Source organism: Sinocyclocheilus rhinocerous, unplaced genomic scaffold, assembly GCF_001515625.1.
Source record: "Sinocyclocheilus rhinocerous isolate Xijiao unplaced genomic scaffold, SAMN03320098_v1.1 scaffold2664, whole genome shotgun sequence".
Classification (NCBI taxonomy): domain Eukaryota; kingdom Metazoa; phylum Chordata; class Actinopteri; order Cypriniformes; family Cyprinidae; genus Sinocyclocheilus; species Sinocyclocheilus rhinocerous.
The window spans coordinates 782,683-801,851 of record NW_015635763.1 but is presented as its reverse complement, the minus strand read 5'-3'; the positions used below and the strand labels follow the sequence as shown (position 1 = coordinate 801,851).

Here is a 19,169-nt window from a genome sequence, read left to right as displayed (position 1 = left end):
TTTATTTTTATTATAAATGCTCAAAACAGTTTTTGCTTTCTGTATATATTTTTTGAAACAGTGATGCACAACCACTCAAATGTTTGGGTTAAGTAAAATGAAGAAAAATGAAGCAAAAAAGTGACAGTAAAGACATTTGTAATGTTACAAAAATTATATTTCAAATAAATTGTTTGGTTTTGTTTCGATTCATCAAAGAATCCTAAAAATTTATCATGATTTCCACAAAAATATTAAGCAGCAAAAACAGTTTTCAACATTGAAAATAACAAAAACTATTACTGATAAAATGTACCAATAATATTTTAAATGAGCATTTCAGAATGATTTCTGAAGTATAATGTGACACTGAAGAATGGAGTAATGACTGCTGAAAATTCAGTAATATAATAATCTTAATAATTCCAGAATTTTATATTTCCAAAAAGTTTATTTAGAACATCTGAAATATTATGCAATAACAATATCACGCTTAAACACTTCAAAGGAGACAACACATCTAATTGTAGGAAGTCACAATGCATTTGTCGGGTCTCCTAGCAGCAGCGAGTAACGTCAGATGTTTTATTCTGGAGTGGTGTGGAGTGTTGGATTGTGCTTGTGACTGGCAGGTGACTCTGACAGCGGGTGAGAGATAGCTATCTTGGCAGAGGTGCACTGCGCCAGTCAGTATGTTGAGGGGAGATTGAAATGACAGAGGTCCGCAGAGTGAGTGGTGAAACACGCGCCACATAATGAAATATTCAGTCGGGGTGTAAAAGCACTAAATGCTTTCACTGTTATTAGCACCTGCACACAGCCTGATATCATCTCATGCAAGCATGCTAATCGACACATTTCTGATGTGATTTTAGCAATTAAACACAGTCGAAACAGCGCGTCAGAGGATCGTGTTACTGAATTAACCTGCTTAGGAAGGTGAGAGTGAAAAAGAGGAAAACAGTAATTATGAGGTTTGTAATATGACCAGAATTTCCACATTTTTACTTCCACACATCCATTGTTGAACTTTGCATATGCAGTATTTGAATTTGAAATTTGGCAAAATTTAAGATGTCAGTGCAGTTATTTTAAGTGTAAATTAATTTTCCAGAATATTATCTGACGTTATGCAAATATAGAAGGTGAAGCAGAGGTCCCATCATTCATTATTAGTGTGATTATCAAGGGGCTAATGCAATTTACAAACCTCATTTAGTGCTGTATTAATTACAGCGTGTTACAGAACAAGGCATAACAGGCACGGTTTTGTTATATCAGTTAAATTACATCACATGCATTTTATTTGTCATATATATATATATATATATATATATGTGTGTATATATATATATATATATGTGTATATATATATATTTCTTGTTTTCTTTATGGAGTATATTAAACGTGCAGATGTGTCCATGTTGATTACTACCAAGAAATCTGTATTTGAGGCAGAGAATGCAACAATAACAAGCTCAAAATGCCAATTGAACATGAACATGGCCTCACATTTAGTTTGTGAATTCAGGTTTTCAGTCGTATAGTTCTGCTACCAAGCTGTTTAGAAAGCTTTCAAGGGGGTTGAATGCGAGCTGTGCCTTGAGCGCTGGAACTTCTTTCACGGTCAACATGCCCCACAGATCAGCTTCTGCAGGACGTGCTGATATAGGTTAGCCTGTTTGGACGTGACACGTTGCTGAAACATTAATGGCCTTCAGTTTGGGGGAGCAAAATGTGATTGGGCAAATTCCTAAAATATTTAAAGCGCAGCTCTGTTAAGTTTTTTGTTTGTTGAAATACTTTGTAAATTGTTGTTAATCTGTGGATGATATTATCAGCAATAGCTGGGTTGAGCAGGCTCAGAGAGAGAGCATGTTCCCCTGCAGCCATGTCTCAGAGATGGGGCTTTGTTGTCTGCCCTGAGGCCATTTCCTCAAAGGCAGCCTTTTGGCCTGTCTCAGGCCCGGTAAAATGCTGTACGGTGGGGTTTAGTTGACAGTTTTTTGCATTTACAAGAGTTCTGTGGTTTCTCTTAAAAACTGTCATCAGAAATAGTGGAGTATCAATTCAAGAGTCACTGAGGGAGACAAATTATAACATGCCTTAAAATAAAATACACACATAGGCCTAGCACATGACTCAGGACGCGGCTCTGTTAAAGCTTTTACCGTTGGACGCATCACGTCAGGAGTGATGCGGAGTAAAAGCCGGTAATTGGCGTTCCATTCTGGTGCCACTCAGTCACTGAAGTGCTCCGGCTCCATCTCTTCCACTCCAGTGCTGTCACCGGCGCGGACGCTTTGATGACTCCGCATTCTTGGCAGCTCGGAGAGAGCTGCCGTTATGATGGAGTCCAATGTACAAATTCAATCTGACAATGACACTGAGGGAGACAAATTATAACATGCCTTAAAATAAAATACACACATAGGCCCAGGACATGGCTCAGGAACTGGCTCAACATCCAAAAAAGATAAAAAATTTTTTTTTTTTTTAATACCAGTATATGTTATCAGTATATGAAATTCACTGTATGTTGTACCAGTAGTTGTACAGTATTTATGTAATTTTTTATTTTATTATATCATTATTTTTGGTGGTGCTTCCACCTCTTGCAAATAAAACCGTGCCTATTTTTTGTGCTTTAATGTTCATTTTCTCAGCATTTACAGGGATCCCAAACTGGTCTGTCATAAATATCTGTAGTAACTCAATTTTTTTCTCCTAGACAGAAATGGAGAGCAGATGAAGAATTGTGTTTAAATCTCCTGTTAAAAAAAAAAAAAAAAAAAAAAAAATAAAATAAAAAATCATTTCAATATTAATGAATTTATATTGTCAGCTAAATCATTACAAATATATTGTAAATATTTAATATACATCACACATCCCTAGTTGTTATTGTACTAATTTGCAATTATTGGACAATTCTAAGACAATATATTTATTCTGCATAAAATTGTGCAACAAATGACTGAATGTTTACACAGATAGATGATGTTAGTTTTTTTGTTTTTTTTTAAAGAATGTTTTAAAAAAAATTAGACATCACATTTGCAATAATTAGAGTTTTTTTAATTAATGATAAAAGAGTATCTGTTTATATTAAACATTTTAAGAGATCATAGGTTTGAAGTGCTCCGGCTCCATCTCTTCCACTCCAGTGCTGTCACCGGCGCGGACGCTTTGATGACTCCGCATTCTTGGCAGCTCGGAGAGAGCTGCCGTTATGATGGAGTCCAATGTACAAATTCAATCTGACAATGACAAGCCATGTCAGCACAGGCCTGTTTACTGCTTATTTATTGTCAATAGACGTCTGGTGAGATGTGCTGAAAGTTTGTCCTTTGACAAATGTCACAATTAAGCCCAGAAGATAAATTCCCTTTTTAAAAAGTCACTTATTTATTTATATTTTTTTTTACTAACTTGCATTTGCAAATAAGGGCAAGCGTACATGTTTTCTTTTTACACGTTTTCTCCTTCTTATGCTCTATTTCAGGCACGACCCTCTACTCATTCCGGGAAATGAGCAGATTGAGAACATGGATGCTAATGTGAAAATATACGACTCTACTGGAATGTTTCACTGGTGTCCGTCCAAAGATATTGAGAAGGTCATTCTGGTAGGTATCTTCATAACTGTAGTGTTATTGCCAATTTTTATGTCTTTAAAGTGCTTTACAAAATTTTCAGGTTAATTACTATCTTTAATCAGACATAAACCTCCAAGCACCACCTAGTCACAAGAATGTTGTGTCTATCTTTCTTTTTTTTTTCAGAATTTAGCAAATTGACAAATCTTAAGAACTGTAAATGACAAAATGCCATATTTTTTATTAACATCCTGTAAAATTCATTCACTGTTCTTACAGCACCATGATGCATCACCCTAAATAAATCAGAGCAACAACTAAAAAATACATACCACACTAATAACATTTATAAATGATTACAATGTAATTTCTAATTTTTTGTTTCTTACCAGTTAAACGCAATGCAAAAAACACAGAAACTGTTTGCATTGAATTGCATTATCAATATCATGATAAAAATTTAATACTGAATCAAGTATTATTAAAGCTTGCAATCATGAAATCTTAATAGCTAGGCAAGCATATAATATAATATATATATATATAAATAAATTGATAATTATACAATAATTATACAATTTACAATAGTATTGTAAATTTGTCTAGTTTCACAATTTGAGAATCACAATTTTACTGACATCACTAACTCCTCAAAGTAAAGTCCCCAAGTAAAGTTTTAAATGTTTGAGGAGTGTGACATTTATTTCACACGTGTGAAATGAACTTGCATGTTTGCACATTTAGACACATGCAAACATTAAATGTGTTTATGAAACTAAAGGGAAATTTCTGAATTTGCATTTTGTGCATATGTATGTTTATTATTAGAATATGAATACAATTTTGAACATTGTATTTTCTCCCTATGATCAAAGTAATGAAAAACATCACTAACCTTTTTGCTCATGTTATGTGTTATTTGCCTTGAGCACAATGAACTGAAAGTCAATATTTTAAGGTCAAGGTGTAAGAATATTACATTTATTTATTTATTTATTTAATGACAGTATTTTGGGGGTAAGTATATATTTGCTTTTACTAAATGAATTGAATTTTGAGTATCCTAAACAGATGTATATTGCTCACTTAGACACTGTTGACGATACTTGATGATAATGTGCTTGAACATGCATAAATGCTGTTGCCATTTTCTACAATGATATTGTTTCCTCTCTTTAATTATTATTGTTGTTTAATGTGCTTTTTCCTCACAATTCCATATGGTGTTATTCAAACTTAATTGCTATTATGTGATTACATTTCAATCAATTAAATACAACATTTACAATTTCTGCTCCTTTTCATTTTAAACAATATAAAAACTACTCCTGCAGCTCATGTAGTTTTTGTATGGATGGCAGTAGATGAGCTCTTATTCTATTCTTGCAGATGAGATTGTAACTGTCGTATTTGTTTCTGGCTTTTTCATCACAGACACGCAGCGAGGCCTCCATGACGGTTTTAAGTGGACATGTAGTAGTCTGTATATTTGGAGATGTCACGTCAGCTTTAGTGGGGCTTCGAAACTTGGTGATGCCTTTGAGAGCAAGCAACTTCCATTACCACGAGCTAAAGCCCATCGTGTTTGTGGGCTCATTAGATTATCTGAGAAGAGAGTGGGAAACCCTTCACAACTTCCCTAAAGTCTCCATCTTACCTGTGAGTACACGCATTGAAAATGAGCATAGAGTTTTTACACTTGGAGAAAAGAGGTCATCTGTAAATGTTATGAGTTCATGTGACTCAAGGAGTAAGACATTACCAGCTTTTTGCTTTGAAAAGTGCCACCACAATTTGTTCTCAAGTGTTGATGTTCTGGTTTCTCTTGGCCGTTCGAATCTCAGGCTTTGCTTCTTGCTGTAGTGCTTGTTAGCATTAGCTTGACTGTGTATGAAAAACGAAGCTGCCGTCAGCAAAGGCTAGCCTTTTAGATTAGACCACATCTCTTCTTCCCTCAGCACATAGTTAGATCAGCTGAATGTCACTGCCTTTAGAAAAGTAAATACTTGTTAACTAATTTCCCTGAGCTCCTGTGCCATCTTTAATTTGTTTTCATCTTTCTTCCTCTTTCCCCTCTCTCTCCGCTGAAGGGTACGCCATTAAGTCGAGCTGATTTAAGGGCCGTCAACATCAACCTCTGTGACATGTGCGTTATCCTGTCAGCCAATCAGAACAATATCGATGATGCTTCACTGCAGGACAAGGAATGCATCTTGGCGACTCTTAACATCAAATCTATGCAGTTTGATGACAGCATTGGGGTCTTGCAGGCTAATTCCCAAGGTAAGGAGTGGCCAAGAATACTTTAGACTGCTTTAGACTGTGAAACCAATCATTTACTGTGTGCTTTCAAAGACAACAAGGTCCAATTATATGGCAAAATGGTTTAATAAAACAAGGAATAAAAGCATGACTCATGTTTCATATGTTTGTGCATCTAGAAACACAATAACTAGACACTTTATGCAAACATTAAATAAGTGTCTTTGCATTTTTCATTTCATTTCATGCATATGCATGTTCATTATTAGTATACGCATGCAATTCTGAGCAAGTGTGTATTATATCCTTCCCCTGTAATCAAAGCTCTGGAAAAAAAAGCATCCCTAATGTTTTTGTGCAGATTGTGTATTTGCCTCCAATTGCTGGACCGCGGCAGATTTGTTTGCCGACAAATTGACTCGAACAGATTGTTTATGCATTCAGATAAACATGTAACCCTCTTGTGCCCATCAGGATTCATCATCATTAAACAGACTGTACAAATCAGCAGCTTCACTTTCTCAGCTGCTCTTCATTACCTAAATTACACACCGCACAAGCTGGCCCACAACAATTAACATTGCAACCATTATTGAGTATCCACTTTTTGCACAGAAAGATGGATTTAAAGCTTCATAATGACAGCTTTTAGATGAAATGTGTCCATAATTGTCCCAAAGGCTCACGCTGAACAGTGTGTAGTAGTGTTGGGAAGAGCACATCCCTCTGTGCTGGATGATTATAGCTTTTAATCATACTGTTGAAGAATATGTTTATTATCAGGACCAGAAGGAATCTGTTTGCAATATCTGTGCTGAGTTGGGGGAATTCTGTGGATTTAAACATTGTAAAGTGTATTAAGTGAGAGTACTGCATCCTTATTGGTGACTGTACACATAATCAAATTAGCAAAAGTATTAAATAAAATTGCAGGAGAAACAGGGGATGTGTAGAAATTTGTGACTGATGGGCATTTCTAGTTCTGTGGAAATCTGTGCACTGATTCCATGCGGGCCTGGTCATTACTACGCTCTCAGTTAATTTAACTCAACATCTGGCATGATCAACAGCAGAGCAATAGTGTGTAATAAAGATTTATTTCATTAACACTGAGCATATTAGAACATATTTTATCCCGCAATTAACAGTTTTTTTTGTTCTCGGAGTATTCCGAAGTAAACATTTGCACCAATAGAAATAACAAATGATTCATTTTTCTTCCATATTGTAGTTCCAACTGGGCAGACATAGTTATTTTTTATTATTATTATTATTATTAATGTTACATGATTACACATCATAATTTAATTTTCTTTAAGGCAGAAGGATCCATATAAGAAATGTATTTTAAAAAATGATTGTATTGAAATCTTTATGAGATAGAGGTGTAACAAATTGCATCATACCACATCATCTCTGTAAATATTCTTGCCCTCAGCACCTCGTCGTTTCAGTGAGGCTTATTAAACTTGTGCAGAAGGTGTTATTGAATAAATCAGCTAGCCTTTTGCCAGGAGAAAGTACTACACAGGGCACTACTAGAAGTGCTTTAGGGGTTTTTGAATAAAGTACACAAAGTCCAAGCTACATAATGCATTACCATTGAAAACTACAACACAAGGCAGAATTTAGAGCATGACTTTAAGGTTTGTATGTCTGTCTGTTTGATCGATGTGCAACAATAAACACACAGTTGCACATGACCAAGTGAAATGTGGTTAGGCTTGAAATAACGTCCTTAAATTAGATTTGTATTTAATAATTTTTTATGTCAAACGTTAAAAGATAGTAGACAGTTTTAACATGTTTCAATTAAAATGGGATATTTCTGTAAAAATGTAATCAAAATAATCGGTCTAAACTACTGTAAACACAAACAATCTTTTTCTGCTTTTCAATTCTGGAAATGCTGTACTGGAGATGGTCTTCAATATTGTTGCTTCATTGACAACTGTCTTTAATATCACAGTCTCAAACATAATATCTTTGTTTGGAGATGCTCAAATATGAATATTCAGTTTCAGTTAACGTTAATTTTGGCAGCTGTGTGTGTTTTTTCTTAGTCTTAGTTCTTAGTCAAACGTCCTTTTTAGTTTTTATCAAATGCAGTCAACTTGTAGTTGTTGTTGTTGAATTTTAGTCTACAGTAGTTTTAGTCAATTAAATCTTAGTCACATTTTGCATTATTGTTAAACTGATAATCACAGTTAGTTTGCTCAAAATTATAATCATGTTTACCTATCATGACTGTTGATTATTATTGATTAATTGTTTCAGAATTATTGCACTTTCATCTAAGCATGTGCATGGTTTATTTTACATTATGTAATTTTCTGATTTATTATATTATCAGAAATATAAACACTCTACTGTACACTATGTAAAACTCAAAAGCTGAAACAGTGACATTGCTAATATTAATATTATATTAAAGGATAGAATGAGCCGTTTTAGGTAGGCGTGGTTGACTCTTAACTTTTATAAAGAATATCTCTTTGGATTTGAGACTTTAGTCTTTGCAACTTTACAGATCTTCTTTATGCACCAAGAGCTTGTAACACTCCAAAGAGAAAGGAAAACTTGAAATCGCATCATATGACCCCTTTAATGTATTTTTACTAAAACAACAACAAAAAAACTTTGTATTGTGGTACAGAAGTTGCTTAAGTGCATTTATCGAGCAAACTCAATTGCAAAGAGTATAGACGAGATCTATGTTTGGAATTATTTCAGTTTAGATCTACAGTTAGTCACTGAGAAGGTTTGATGGCAGATTTTTTAGTTTAGAGTTAGAGTTTTAGTCACATCAATGATATTGTATGTTGATTTAGTCATTTAGTTGATGTATAATTATTCACTATTGTTTTGTCTTCGTCTTGTCGTAATCATAAAATACATATTTTATTATGATTTTGTTAATGAAATTAACAATAGTTTCAGTCAATATTCTAATATTATGACTCAAAATACTCTGCTTAATACAGGCACAAACCAGCTGTTTATTCATAGGGATCAGAATATTGTCTTAATCTGGTTATGACAGAATATGACCAAATTCTGATTAATATCAGAATATTCTTGCATGTATATTTTATATTCATGTATATTCAGAATATTCTTGCATTGAATTGTTCAGAAGCTTTACAGTGTAAAATACCAATACCCCCCCCAAAAAAAGAGAGAGAGAAAAACAGTACAATCAACAGTAACATTGCTCTTGTTTATTGGTATCCAATTGCTCTGATTTATCAGCTGATGCTAAAATGCTTTTCAGTATGCCAGATGGTCGACTCTGACTGTCACTGCATATCTGATGTCTTCACAATTCACACAACAGGAGACGGGATTATTCTCTGCACATTTAAGATGAAGTCTTAGGCCCAATCCCAATTCTACCCCTTAGCCCTTCCCCTTTCCCCTACCCCTCCGGTATGCGCGTTTCTCTTTTTAGAGTGAGTTTACTTCAAAAACAGCGATTATATCCTCTCATTGCTAGAAAATATAATGTAGCGATTCAGTATTTAAACTGTTATTAATAAAATTTGTGGGACAGCATTAACAAGTTTCTTTTCTCCTGGATGTGTGAGTTGCGCGATCTCCAGACACTCTGTTTCAAGGGACAAGGGGAAGGGGTAGGCGGAGGGGTATAAAATAGAATTGGGATTGGGCCTTAGTCTCTCTCTGTTGTATATTGTTTTGTTTAGAGCTACAGAGAGAGCTAGTCTATTGAACTTCCCCATTGAGAAGAAGGACAACCCCTGTTCAGAATCCTGCAGTCCTTTGAAAACTTTGTGACCTGAATCTTTTCCCCGCATTATGTTTGTCACTGTAAAAACTATACGCTTGCATTTTTCTCCAGTCGATGGATGTCAAAACAGGGCCAATGCATTATGCATATAGCATTACTGATTTAAAGTGTTTACTTGTCAGCTTGAGGAAATGCAAAAGTGTCAAGTCATGTGAATTCATACTCTTGTCACTCCTGCTTGTATTTCATGGCATTTCACATAAAAGGTTTTCAGGATCCACTTCACCACTTTTATGGTAACAAAATGAACAGCATATAAAATTTATACCTGCTAGTTGATGGAAGGCAGCAAATGCTAAATATGCCTGAGCTGACCCTTAAAAGCGGAGGATCTGTATTTCACTGTTTTGGACTGGAGTGACAGTCCGCTCGTATCCTGCCACCACAAACTCTACTATATGTTCACTACTTTTAGCATTATACCAAGAAAATCTTATTTGCATGGCCTGACTGTTAAGCTACTGGTTTGGTCACCATTGCAAACCTTGAATCTGTTTTGGCACCATAAGCAGAGTGTAATGTGACAGTCTCTTTCCTCTTTCTCTTCCAGGTTTCACACCTCCAGGGATGGATAGGTCATCTGCAGATAACAGTCCAGTGCACGGCTTAGTGCGGCAGGCATCCATCACCACGGGATCAAACATCCCGATCATAACTGAACTCGGTGAGATGCGAATGCAGTCATACTGCTTACATGTCAAAGTCAAGTGTGATTAGAATCTAAACTCCCGTATCAAGCCACGCTGATGTGTTCCTTATGAAGTGTGTGTCTGTGATGTGTGTAATGGCGCACCTGAATATTTCACCGACTTGGTCAATGTCGCGTCCTCATCAGTTGTGCCTTTAATGCACTGGAAGAGACCTAGACTTATAGGGAGTGAAAAAAAGCATGTAGTAGCAAAATGGATCCATTTATAAATAACAATGAGGGTGGCACTATTCCCATGGTGGGGGGGACTCATGAAAGTTTTAGATCTCAGAGGGCACTAAAGCACCAGAGACCGGTCGCTCCAACTCTCCACTGACCCAATTACAGCGAGTTACACCAGAAAGGCTTCAAAAAATAAAGGGCCTCACAAACGCTTAACTTCATGCAAAACACGCTCCTCACACGCACACATACATGTATGTACTTCTGTCCTCTTAACACGAGATCCAGAAGTCCTCCTCCCTGAGGGGTTGCAAAGTCCTACATCTTGGACACATGGGGCCTGATTTACTAAAGGTTTCTGGCATATTGGTAGAGGTGAAACAAATATTCAAAAAAGAAGAAAGAGCAATTCAAGAATAATCAGTATAATCTTATATGAAAGCTCTCCATATCATCTGTCATTAAAGACATTGACTAATACTTGACATTGACTAATTTAAAAGCGAGACTTTGACTTTGTGTTGAGAGGATATTTTCAGCCTGTTGGCAATGCCCTTCTGTAATTCAAGAAGTGAAAGCTGGATATTCAAGCTAATAATACTCCCAAGAATTGTAGACACGATAATAGTGTAGTTAACACGAGTTACATTGTTTATAGTGATGTGAATTGGTTGTTTCTTAAATTCTGTTTTCCTGTGAATATTCATTGCTGACAGGAAACTATATCAAAAATGTTTTGAGTAAAAAAAAAAAAAAAAAAATCACATGTCCGCCCTTAGTAAGTAAAGGAATACATTGCACACATAAATCACTCATAAAATGAAATTAATTTCTATTGTTGATATAAACTACCATTCAGAAGTGTGGGGGCAGTTTTTTTTTTTTAAGAAATGTATGCATTTAGAATTTATTATAAGTGACTGTACAATATTTTACATAGTTACATAGGAATTGTAGTTAAAATAAATTCTGTTCTTTTGGAACGATCGATACTTAAAAAAAAAAATGCAAAACTGTTTTCAGCATTGATGATAATAAGAAATATTTCTTGAGCACCAAATTATATTATATTAAAATATTTTTCTGAAGGATCACGTGTCACTGAATACTCGTGTAATGGCTGCTGAAAATTCAGATTTGCATCATAAGAAAAAATTACATTTTAAAATATATTAAAATAGAAAACAGTTGTTTTGATGAATTCAGCCTTGGTGAACATAAGAGACTGCATTCAAAAACATAAAAAAATCTTACTGATCCCAAACTTTTGAACTGTAGTGTATATATTCATATTTTTTATTAATTTATTAATTAAAATTGTGTAAAATGTATATATTTTTGTCAACATTAAATTTTTAATATAAATACATGGGCCATCAGCCATTTTTAAAAAAAAAAGTCTTTGCTTTTCTTTTTTCATCCATTTCTTTCTCATATTCTTGTCACACAGCATACTGTAGTCTGTTCAGTGGATCAAACTATACTAAGTTTTTGTTGTAATAACTCAACTAGAAGTTCTTTGCACAGATTCAAAAATGTTTAGCCTAAATGTAGCGTAAAATGCAAAATTTTTGAAACAACTTTATCAGCAGATTCTGTACACGAGCGAATCATTGACCGTCAATGGAGCGCTTGGTAAATCAGGCCTGCAGTTTTAGTGGAATATGTGCGATTACACCAGAAACATGTTGAAAAACATGTTTAGAGCGATTCGTATTCTCTTCTAAATGGTTCATAGTAATCTTTCTCCTATTTGCAGTGCAGTAGATACCTAAGCCTGCACGACATCCCCGTTATCATGAACAAACACGGCCGAACTGTTCCATGGAGTTCTCACAGAAGCGCTTCATCCTCACACACTACCTTTAGATTTCTAATCCCACTCTTGACATGATACTCTCGTTTATGCTTTCTCTTTCTCTGGCTTTGAACTTGTTTCAATAACTGTCTCCCCTCAACACTGTTTTATCATCATTAGCTAAGCCTGGCAAACTACTGCCTTTGGTTTCATTCAGTCAGGAAAAAAACAGTGGAACCAACATACAAATGATAACAGAACTGGGTAAGCTGCGCCTTTGTCCTCCGCTACTCTGATGCACTGCCTCCTTCATCGGCTTGCCTTGATTTTTCTCGCTGCAGCTGAGGCCTGCTCCCATGGCATCACTTTGAACACATTTTTATCCTTAGTTCTGGTTGAAATTGACTGTCTTGTTTTTGGCCTTTTTTTAAGGATTTTTTTTCTTTCTTTCTCAGAGCATCACTAGGCCTTTGATCATGCGAGTCTGTCCTTGTGGCTGTTTCCATAGCATCTTCCTGCAGTTCAATTCTCTGGCCCGGGCTCCTTTTCATCAGCAGCCTGTCTGAAAGACTGACATTTCTCTTCCTTAGCTCACAGGAAGTCTGGGAAGAAATCAAATTAGAGAAAAAAAAACAAAAAAACAGATCAAACCTTGCTTTAAGCTGTTTATTTTTATTTATTTATTTTGGTGCTGGCCCTAATCTCTGAAGCATAGATTTTGAAAGGGGGTGAAACAAAGATTGTGTGAGGCTGTTCAAACCGAGCAGGATTTCAGGGCATTGTCTCTATACATTGGCGGCTAATTGCATAGCCGTCTAGCTCACACAATAGCCTCAAAGCAGTCTGACTGCTGCTGCTGTTTAAAAACGGGTTCTTTTATATAAGTGGACCTAAATTTTTACAAGGGTGCTCTGTAACTTGACTTTTTTTGACAATTGTAAATCACTTCAAGTAATAGTTCACCCAAAAATAAAAATTCTGTCGTCATTCATAGATCTTTGTGTTGTTCCAGATATGTAGAACTATCTTTCTTTGGTACAACACAAAAAGAGACATTTCTAAGAATTATATCTCCATGCAATTACGATGAATGGGGATTGAGGCTTTCAAGTTTAAAAAAGGATCCAAATGCTTAATAAAAGTAGGTCAGAATACTTGTTTAATATATCCCAAATCTTTTGAAGTCATACAATAGCTGTATGAGAAACTAACAAAGAAAAATGTAAGTCTTTATTTACTGATGATCTTCCCCTTTAATGATCTGTTACTGTTACCGCTGTGACTGAATTATTGAGTCAGTAATCAGGATCAGTCCGATTTATAAACAAACTGTTCAGATCATTTTTGTTTAGTGTTATTTATTGAAAACATCTGGCTCCAAAGAACAATCCATTTACACATCAGACATCACAACTTCTCTCAGAAACAGAAATGTCATTGTTATGTAAACTATCCCTTCCAAGTTATTCAGATTCAAGATAGATCCACCGTTTTTGGGTACTGCATTGTGCAGATATCACTATTTCAACCTGTATTAATCTCCAGAATGCATGCCCACTGACGTGCATGCAGTTTTTTTTTTTTTTCTCATTGTTTATTTGACTTCATTAACCCGTTTATTGCTGGTTGGTGAGACACTCCACTTCACCTTTTGAAGGACATTGATTGACTCTTCTGCACAGTTGTTTTGCCCGGTTGTAAACCGTCTCTCTCTGTGCTGCAGTGAATGACTCCAACGTTCAGTTTTTGGACCAAGACGACGATGACGACCCAGATACGGAGCTGTATCTGACCCAGCCGTTTGCCTGCGGTACCGCGTTCGCCATCAGCGTGTTGGACTCCCTGATGAGTGCGGTGAGTTAGTGGCTAAACAGCTGCCACGTTGACACCTATTTACTGATTTGAATTCCTTTAAACAGATTAGCATACACAAATCCGTTAAAGAAATTATCCCCGCAGAATAAGTCGATTCAGATCCTTTCATTGTGTGAAGGATCCTTCATATTATCTGCTAGGCTTCAGATGATCTTTCCGTTCGTATTCAAAAGCAGCCAGTGATTTGGTGAACAAAGCAACCTGTCAAAAGGTGCAGAGTCATTTCTCTCCCATCATGGCATGTCATATAGAATTACATGAAGGCATGTCTCACTGCTAATCCTCTGAAATAATGTATAGGAAAGAGACATCCTCCGGCTGTGCAGTGCTTTAGATGTAGGGCTCAGGCGTTACCAGTAGGCAGAGGTTGGTAAATGAAATGCCACACTGATCAGACAGCACTGTCAGTGGCGCTGACATCAAAAGGAAAGTTGTTGCCAAGACTCCTCATATAATGTGTCATGAAATGAACTTTCAAGAGTCTTATTAGATCTTTTAACAAGGTAAGTGCTCAAGTTTTCTTTAATGGCATGCCTTGACACGCAAAGGTGGGCTGCTATGGGGTCCAAGAGCTCTAATCTCCTAACAATGTCATCTTGGGTAGATTAGGAAAGATACCTTTTTTCCCTTTTTCCCCGTTCTCTCTTCTTCTTTTCTTCCCCCTCACCACATACGACCGCTGCTATCCCCTTATCCATATGATGGCTTAATTCCAGTACCTTTCACTTTGAGTGAAGCTAGAACAAAGCAGCCTTCAAGTGCATTTCACTGTGGACAAAGGTGAAGCCTGCTAATAGACAGCTCTCATCCATCATTCGGCTGAATGCTGCTGTCAGGGGCCCGGAGAGGTGTCACTCTAGCACGATCTTGCGGCGACACAGCCCTCTGGTGCTCACACGAACGACCTTGTGATCTTAGTGGAATCTTTTATTTTTATACGTTAATCATTTGACAACTTTATCATCAGTGACACTGAAGAACATTTGATAGACAAGATACAGTGAAGTCCACAAGTCAGAAACTACTTTAAAAGTCAAGGATGCAGAATCTGATTGAAACTTGGAATTAAGATACTTTTTAGGATTTAAAATACACTACTGTTAGAAAGTTTGGGGTCAGCAACATTTTTTTTTAAAGAAATTAATACTTTTATTCAGCGTAGACATTAAATTGATCAAATGTGACAGTAAATACATTTATAATGTTACAAAAGATTCCTATTTCAAAAATAAATGCTGTTCTTTCTATTCATCAAAGAATCCTGGGGGCAAAAAAAAAATATTAAGCAGCACAAATGTTTTCAACATTGATAATAATAAGGAATGTTTCTTTAGCAGCAAATTAGCATATTAGAATGATTTCTGAAAGATCACGTGACACTGAAAACTTGATGCTAAAAATACAGCTTTGTCATCACAGGAATAAATTGCATTTCAAAAAATATTAAAATAGAAAACTAGTATACATTAAAAAATCTTACTGACCCAGACCTTAAATAGTAGTGTATAAATGTTACGAGGTGAAGTGAATAAGAAATATTTGTAGGTCACTATTTAAATTATGACACTAACCATGTTAATGAATGCAGGATAACATGGCTCATCATGCTTTACCTAAACATATTATCATTAAAGCAAAGAGATTCAACTATTCATCTAAACTGTTAAAAAATGCTAAAACTTTCACTACTGGTCTCAGGCTTTTGGAGCCCACTGTACAAGATAAATGTCCCCGACTTGTTGTGTTATGAGATCTATTCTTCATTGTATGTAATCTACAATTAGCTACAATAATGATAATTAAAATGTCCTCGTGTGCAAAACGCTCCCCTGTTAAGCGTGGCTGGTGTTACCAAAATGAATGTGCGTGGGGAGGAGACGACGACAACAACAACAACAGCTGGCGTAATTGCATTCCCGTGTCTCTTCCCTTCCCAGGGAGTGAAATGAGAAGAGACAGATCAGGGTCTAGATAACAGTGCTTGGGACAGCTCCAAAATCCTGACTGTCTTGAGTTGTGACTCTAATAGCGCTCACGGCCGGATCCTCTCCTTTATCTTGGCAGACATACTTCAATGATAATATCCTCACCCTGATCCGGACACTGGTCACAGGAGGCGCCACTCCGGAGCTGGAGGGCCTGCTGGCTGAGGAGAATGCACTGAGAGGTGGCTACAGCACGCCGCAGACGCTGGCTAACAGGGACAGGTGTCGGGTCGCCCAGCTGGCCCTCTACGATGGGCCCTTCGCAGACTTGGGGGTAAGTGGATGGTTAAGAGGAGCTGACACGTTTTGGCACTTTCCCCAACAGGGCTCGTTCCCTGTCCGATGCTTCCCCTGCCTGCTAATGCAAAGTGAACGAGCTGAACACGCAAAGTCTGTGGGTAAAAAAATAACGCTGCCTTAAATCTTTCATGGTATTTCTGTATCCAGTGCTGAGTAGATTACGTTACCGATTACAAATTACAGGAAATAAATTGTAGTTAGTAACATCATCTGGATTACACACGTTAGGTAATGTAGTCTGACTACTTTTTGATTACTTTTGACTTAACTTATTTATCACATAGACCTGAATGTGATTAACAGTGCTGGATAGTACACAATAAAGTAATGCCACATACTTCATTATAGAAGTGTAGAGATCACACTAGGATACAGATGCAATGAATGAGGCAAACAACACCTGCTCTTGCACTCAAGTTGGCTCTGTCATGCCTGAAATAAGCATTTGAAAGTTATGAATGAACAATTAAAGCACTATTGTGTGTTCTTTTTCAGGATGGTGGTTGCTACGGAGACTTATTTTGTAAAGCATTAAAAACGTACAACATGCTGTGCTTTGGAATCTATAGATTGCGAGATGCACATTTATGTGCAACTAGCCAGTGCACAAAAAGGTGAGCTGTCCATTTTACCTATTCACCTCTTTATCAGTAGGGTTTTAGCTCTTTATTTCACTAGGCCTATAATCCAGCTTCACTACTGGGAAATAACAATAAAACCCACATTATTATAAACCTAGTGAGGTGTGAGGTCCCTACCTAGGCAACACACTCTAGAAGCACACCTGATAAAAATGTCCACAAATTTATGCTTGCTTTGAAATTATTATTCAGTGATAGTAAAGACTGTTTTTTTTAATCAAATAAATGCAGCCTTCATGAAGAGACTTCTTTTAAAAGCATTAAAAAAGTGTACTGTAGTGTGCCTCATTTTATCCAAAACCTAAGACACTACCACGTGTCCTTCATGGATAAAACTATCCCATAAATCATTTTGCAAGCTCAGTGAATATTTTTATCCAGAATGTTGGTCAGAATGAGGGGAAACATTTTTAAATATGATTTAATCAGTAGAGATCTCTAACTTTTTCATTATCATTTAATGCACTTAGTGTATTTTGTGCTTATTAGAATTCAGTTGTAAGCTTATCCACATGCTAACATTTGACTATTAGAATCAACTGTAAGAGTCCCTTGTGTGCTTCATGAGAGGATCAGGATTGTGTGGCACATTTGAATGATCATTAACAGTGTTAGGAGTTACTGGAAACTTTCAGATCAGTCATGATCTTTCTCCCATCCAAGCTTGTGTGGTTGAACTATAAGTGGTGCAGAAATTTTACACTTTATGCTAAAACCTGTGCAAAATGACATATTAAAAACAAAGTTAAATGCTTTATTTCCTCTTAAATGAGATCCTTGAACATAATTTTTCCATGTGTGCAGATATGTCATCACAAACCCGCCTTATGAGTTTGAGCTGGTGCCCACGGACCTGATCTTCTGTCTGATGCAGTTTGACCACAACGCGGGCCAGTCCCGAGCGAGCCTGTCCCACTCCTCCCATTCCTCTCATTCATCCAGCAAGAAGAGCTCATCTGTTCACTCCATCCCCGCCACGAACCGGCAGAACCGCAGCAGCAAAGCACGTGAAGCCCGTGACAAACAGAAGTAAGTTAGCCTTCATTTCTCTCTTTAACCCAGCAGAGCGAGCAAGTGTGTGTGTGTGTGTGCGTGTTTGTTCACTTCTGTGGTTTTAGCACACTTTGTACAGAAAGGATGCTGTGTGTGTGTTTGTACTCAACGTTCCATGTTCTGTTTGTGAGTTTGCTTCATTGTTATGTGCATGTGGCCCTTGCCTTGACCACACACACAACTCTATGACCATTTTTATCATTGCCTCATCGCCAGTGCACCGTAACCAGGACCATATCTGCATATCGCTGCTGCATTTGTACAAACACAACCAACCTGTGAACTAGAGGTCTGCATTTCAAAAGTCTGCACCAGCTTAGATTTGTTAAAGCACAGGACTAAATTTAGGAATTTTAAGTGGATGAATGATTAATGATACTATGAACTTTGCAGGTCCCATGCAGACATCTAGAACTGTTTAGTTAATATTTATTAAGCTTAATAATGTTCCAGAAATGGAGGCAATTTTTTTTCCATCAGCATTTGTTGTATAGGTAATAGTCATTTTTGGTCTTTAATCCTCATATAAGAGTGAGGAAAAAGCATTAATTCATTTCTTGCCTTCCTGTTTGTCCAATCATTATGTCTGTGTGTGTGAGAACTGCAAATTGCATCATCATGTTTTTAGTCTGTGTTAGTGGCTTATTTTTAGTTATGCTGTAGTGATTTTTTTTAATGTTCCAGGTAGGGTTTAGAGACATTATCCTAGCATAAATGGTTTCACACCATCCCTACATGCCTTGCAGGTGCAGAAACCCCTACGGTGTGTAAAGAAGCTTTGGATCATTTAAGTGTTGATCTTTTAAAAGTTCTAGCTTTGAAACCTTTATCATCTACATATACCGTTTTCATGAAGCTGTTGATTTTGAGACTTATCTCTCACCAGAATGATGAGCTGCAAGGTATTATGGGATGTTGTAAAACCCTGCATTGATTTCAGTGCCTGTTACAATGCGTGCATAAAAGTTAATTCAACAGTTTATAGTTGATAAACTATA

The 19,169-nt window shown here is 36.5% G+C and overlaps 1 protein-coding gene across 12 annotated transcripts in view; it reads left to right on the top strand.

The window, feature by feature from the left end:
- Positions 1–19,169, top strand: part of LOC107747466 (calcium-activated potassium channel subunit alpha-1) — a 261,309-nt gene that overhangs the window by 239,367 nt on the left and 2,773 nt on the right. For all 12 annotated transcript variants that reach the window (XM_016561980.1, XM_016561979.1, XM_016561987.1 and 9 more), the window contains 8 exons: positions 3,485–3,608; positions 5,013–5,237; positions 5,669–5,861; positions 10,199–10,312; positions 14,041–14,171; positions 16,257–16,451; positions 16,973–17,091; positions 17,923–18,147. In XM_016561980.1, coding sequence (XP_016417466.1) covers positions 3,485–3,608; positions 5,013–5,237; positions 5,669–5,861; positions 10,199–10,312; positions 14,041–14,171; positions 16,257–16,451; positions 16,973–17,091; positions 17,923–18,147 — 1,326 coding nt within the window. The remainder of the gene's footprint in view (positions 1–3,484; positions 3,609–5,012; positions 5,238–5,668; positions 5,862–10,198; positions 10,313–14,040; positions 14,172–16,256; positions 16,452–16,972; positions 17,092–17,922; positions 18,148–19,169) is intronic.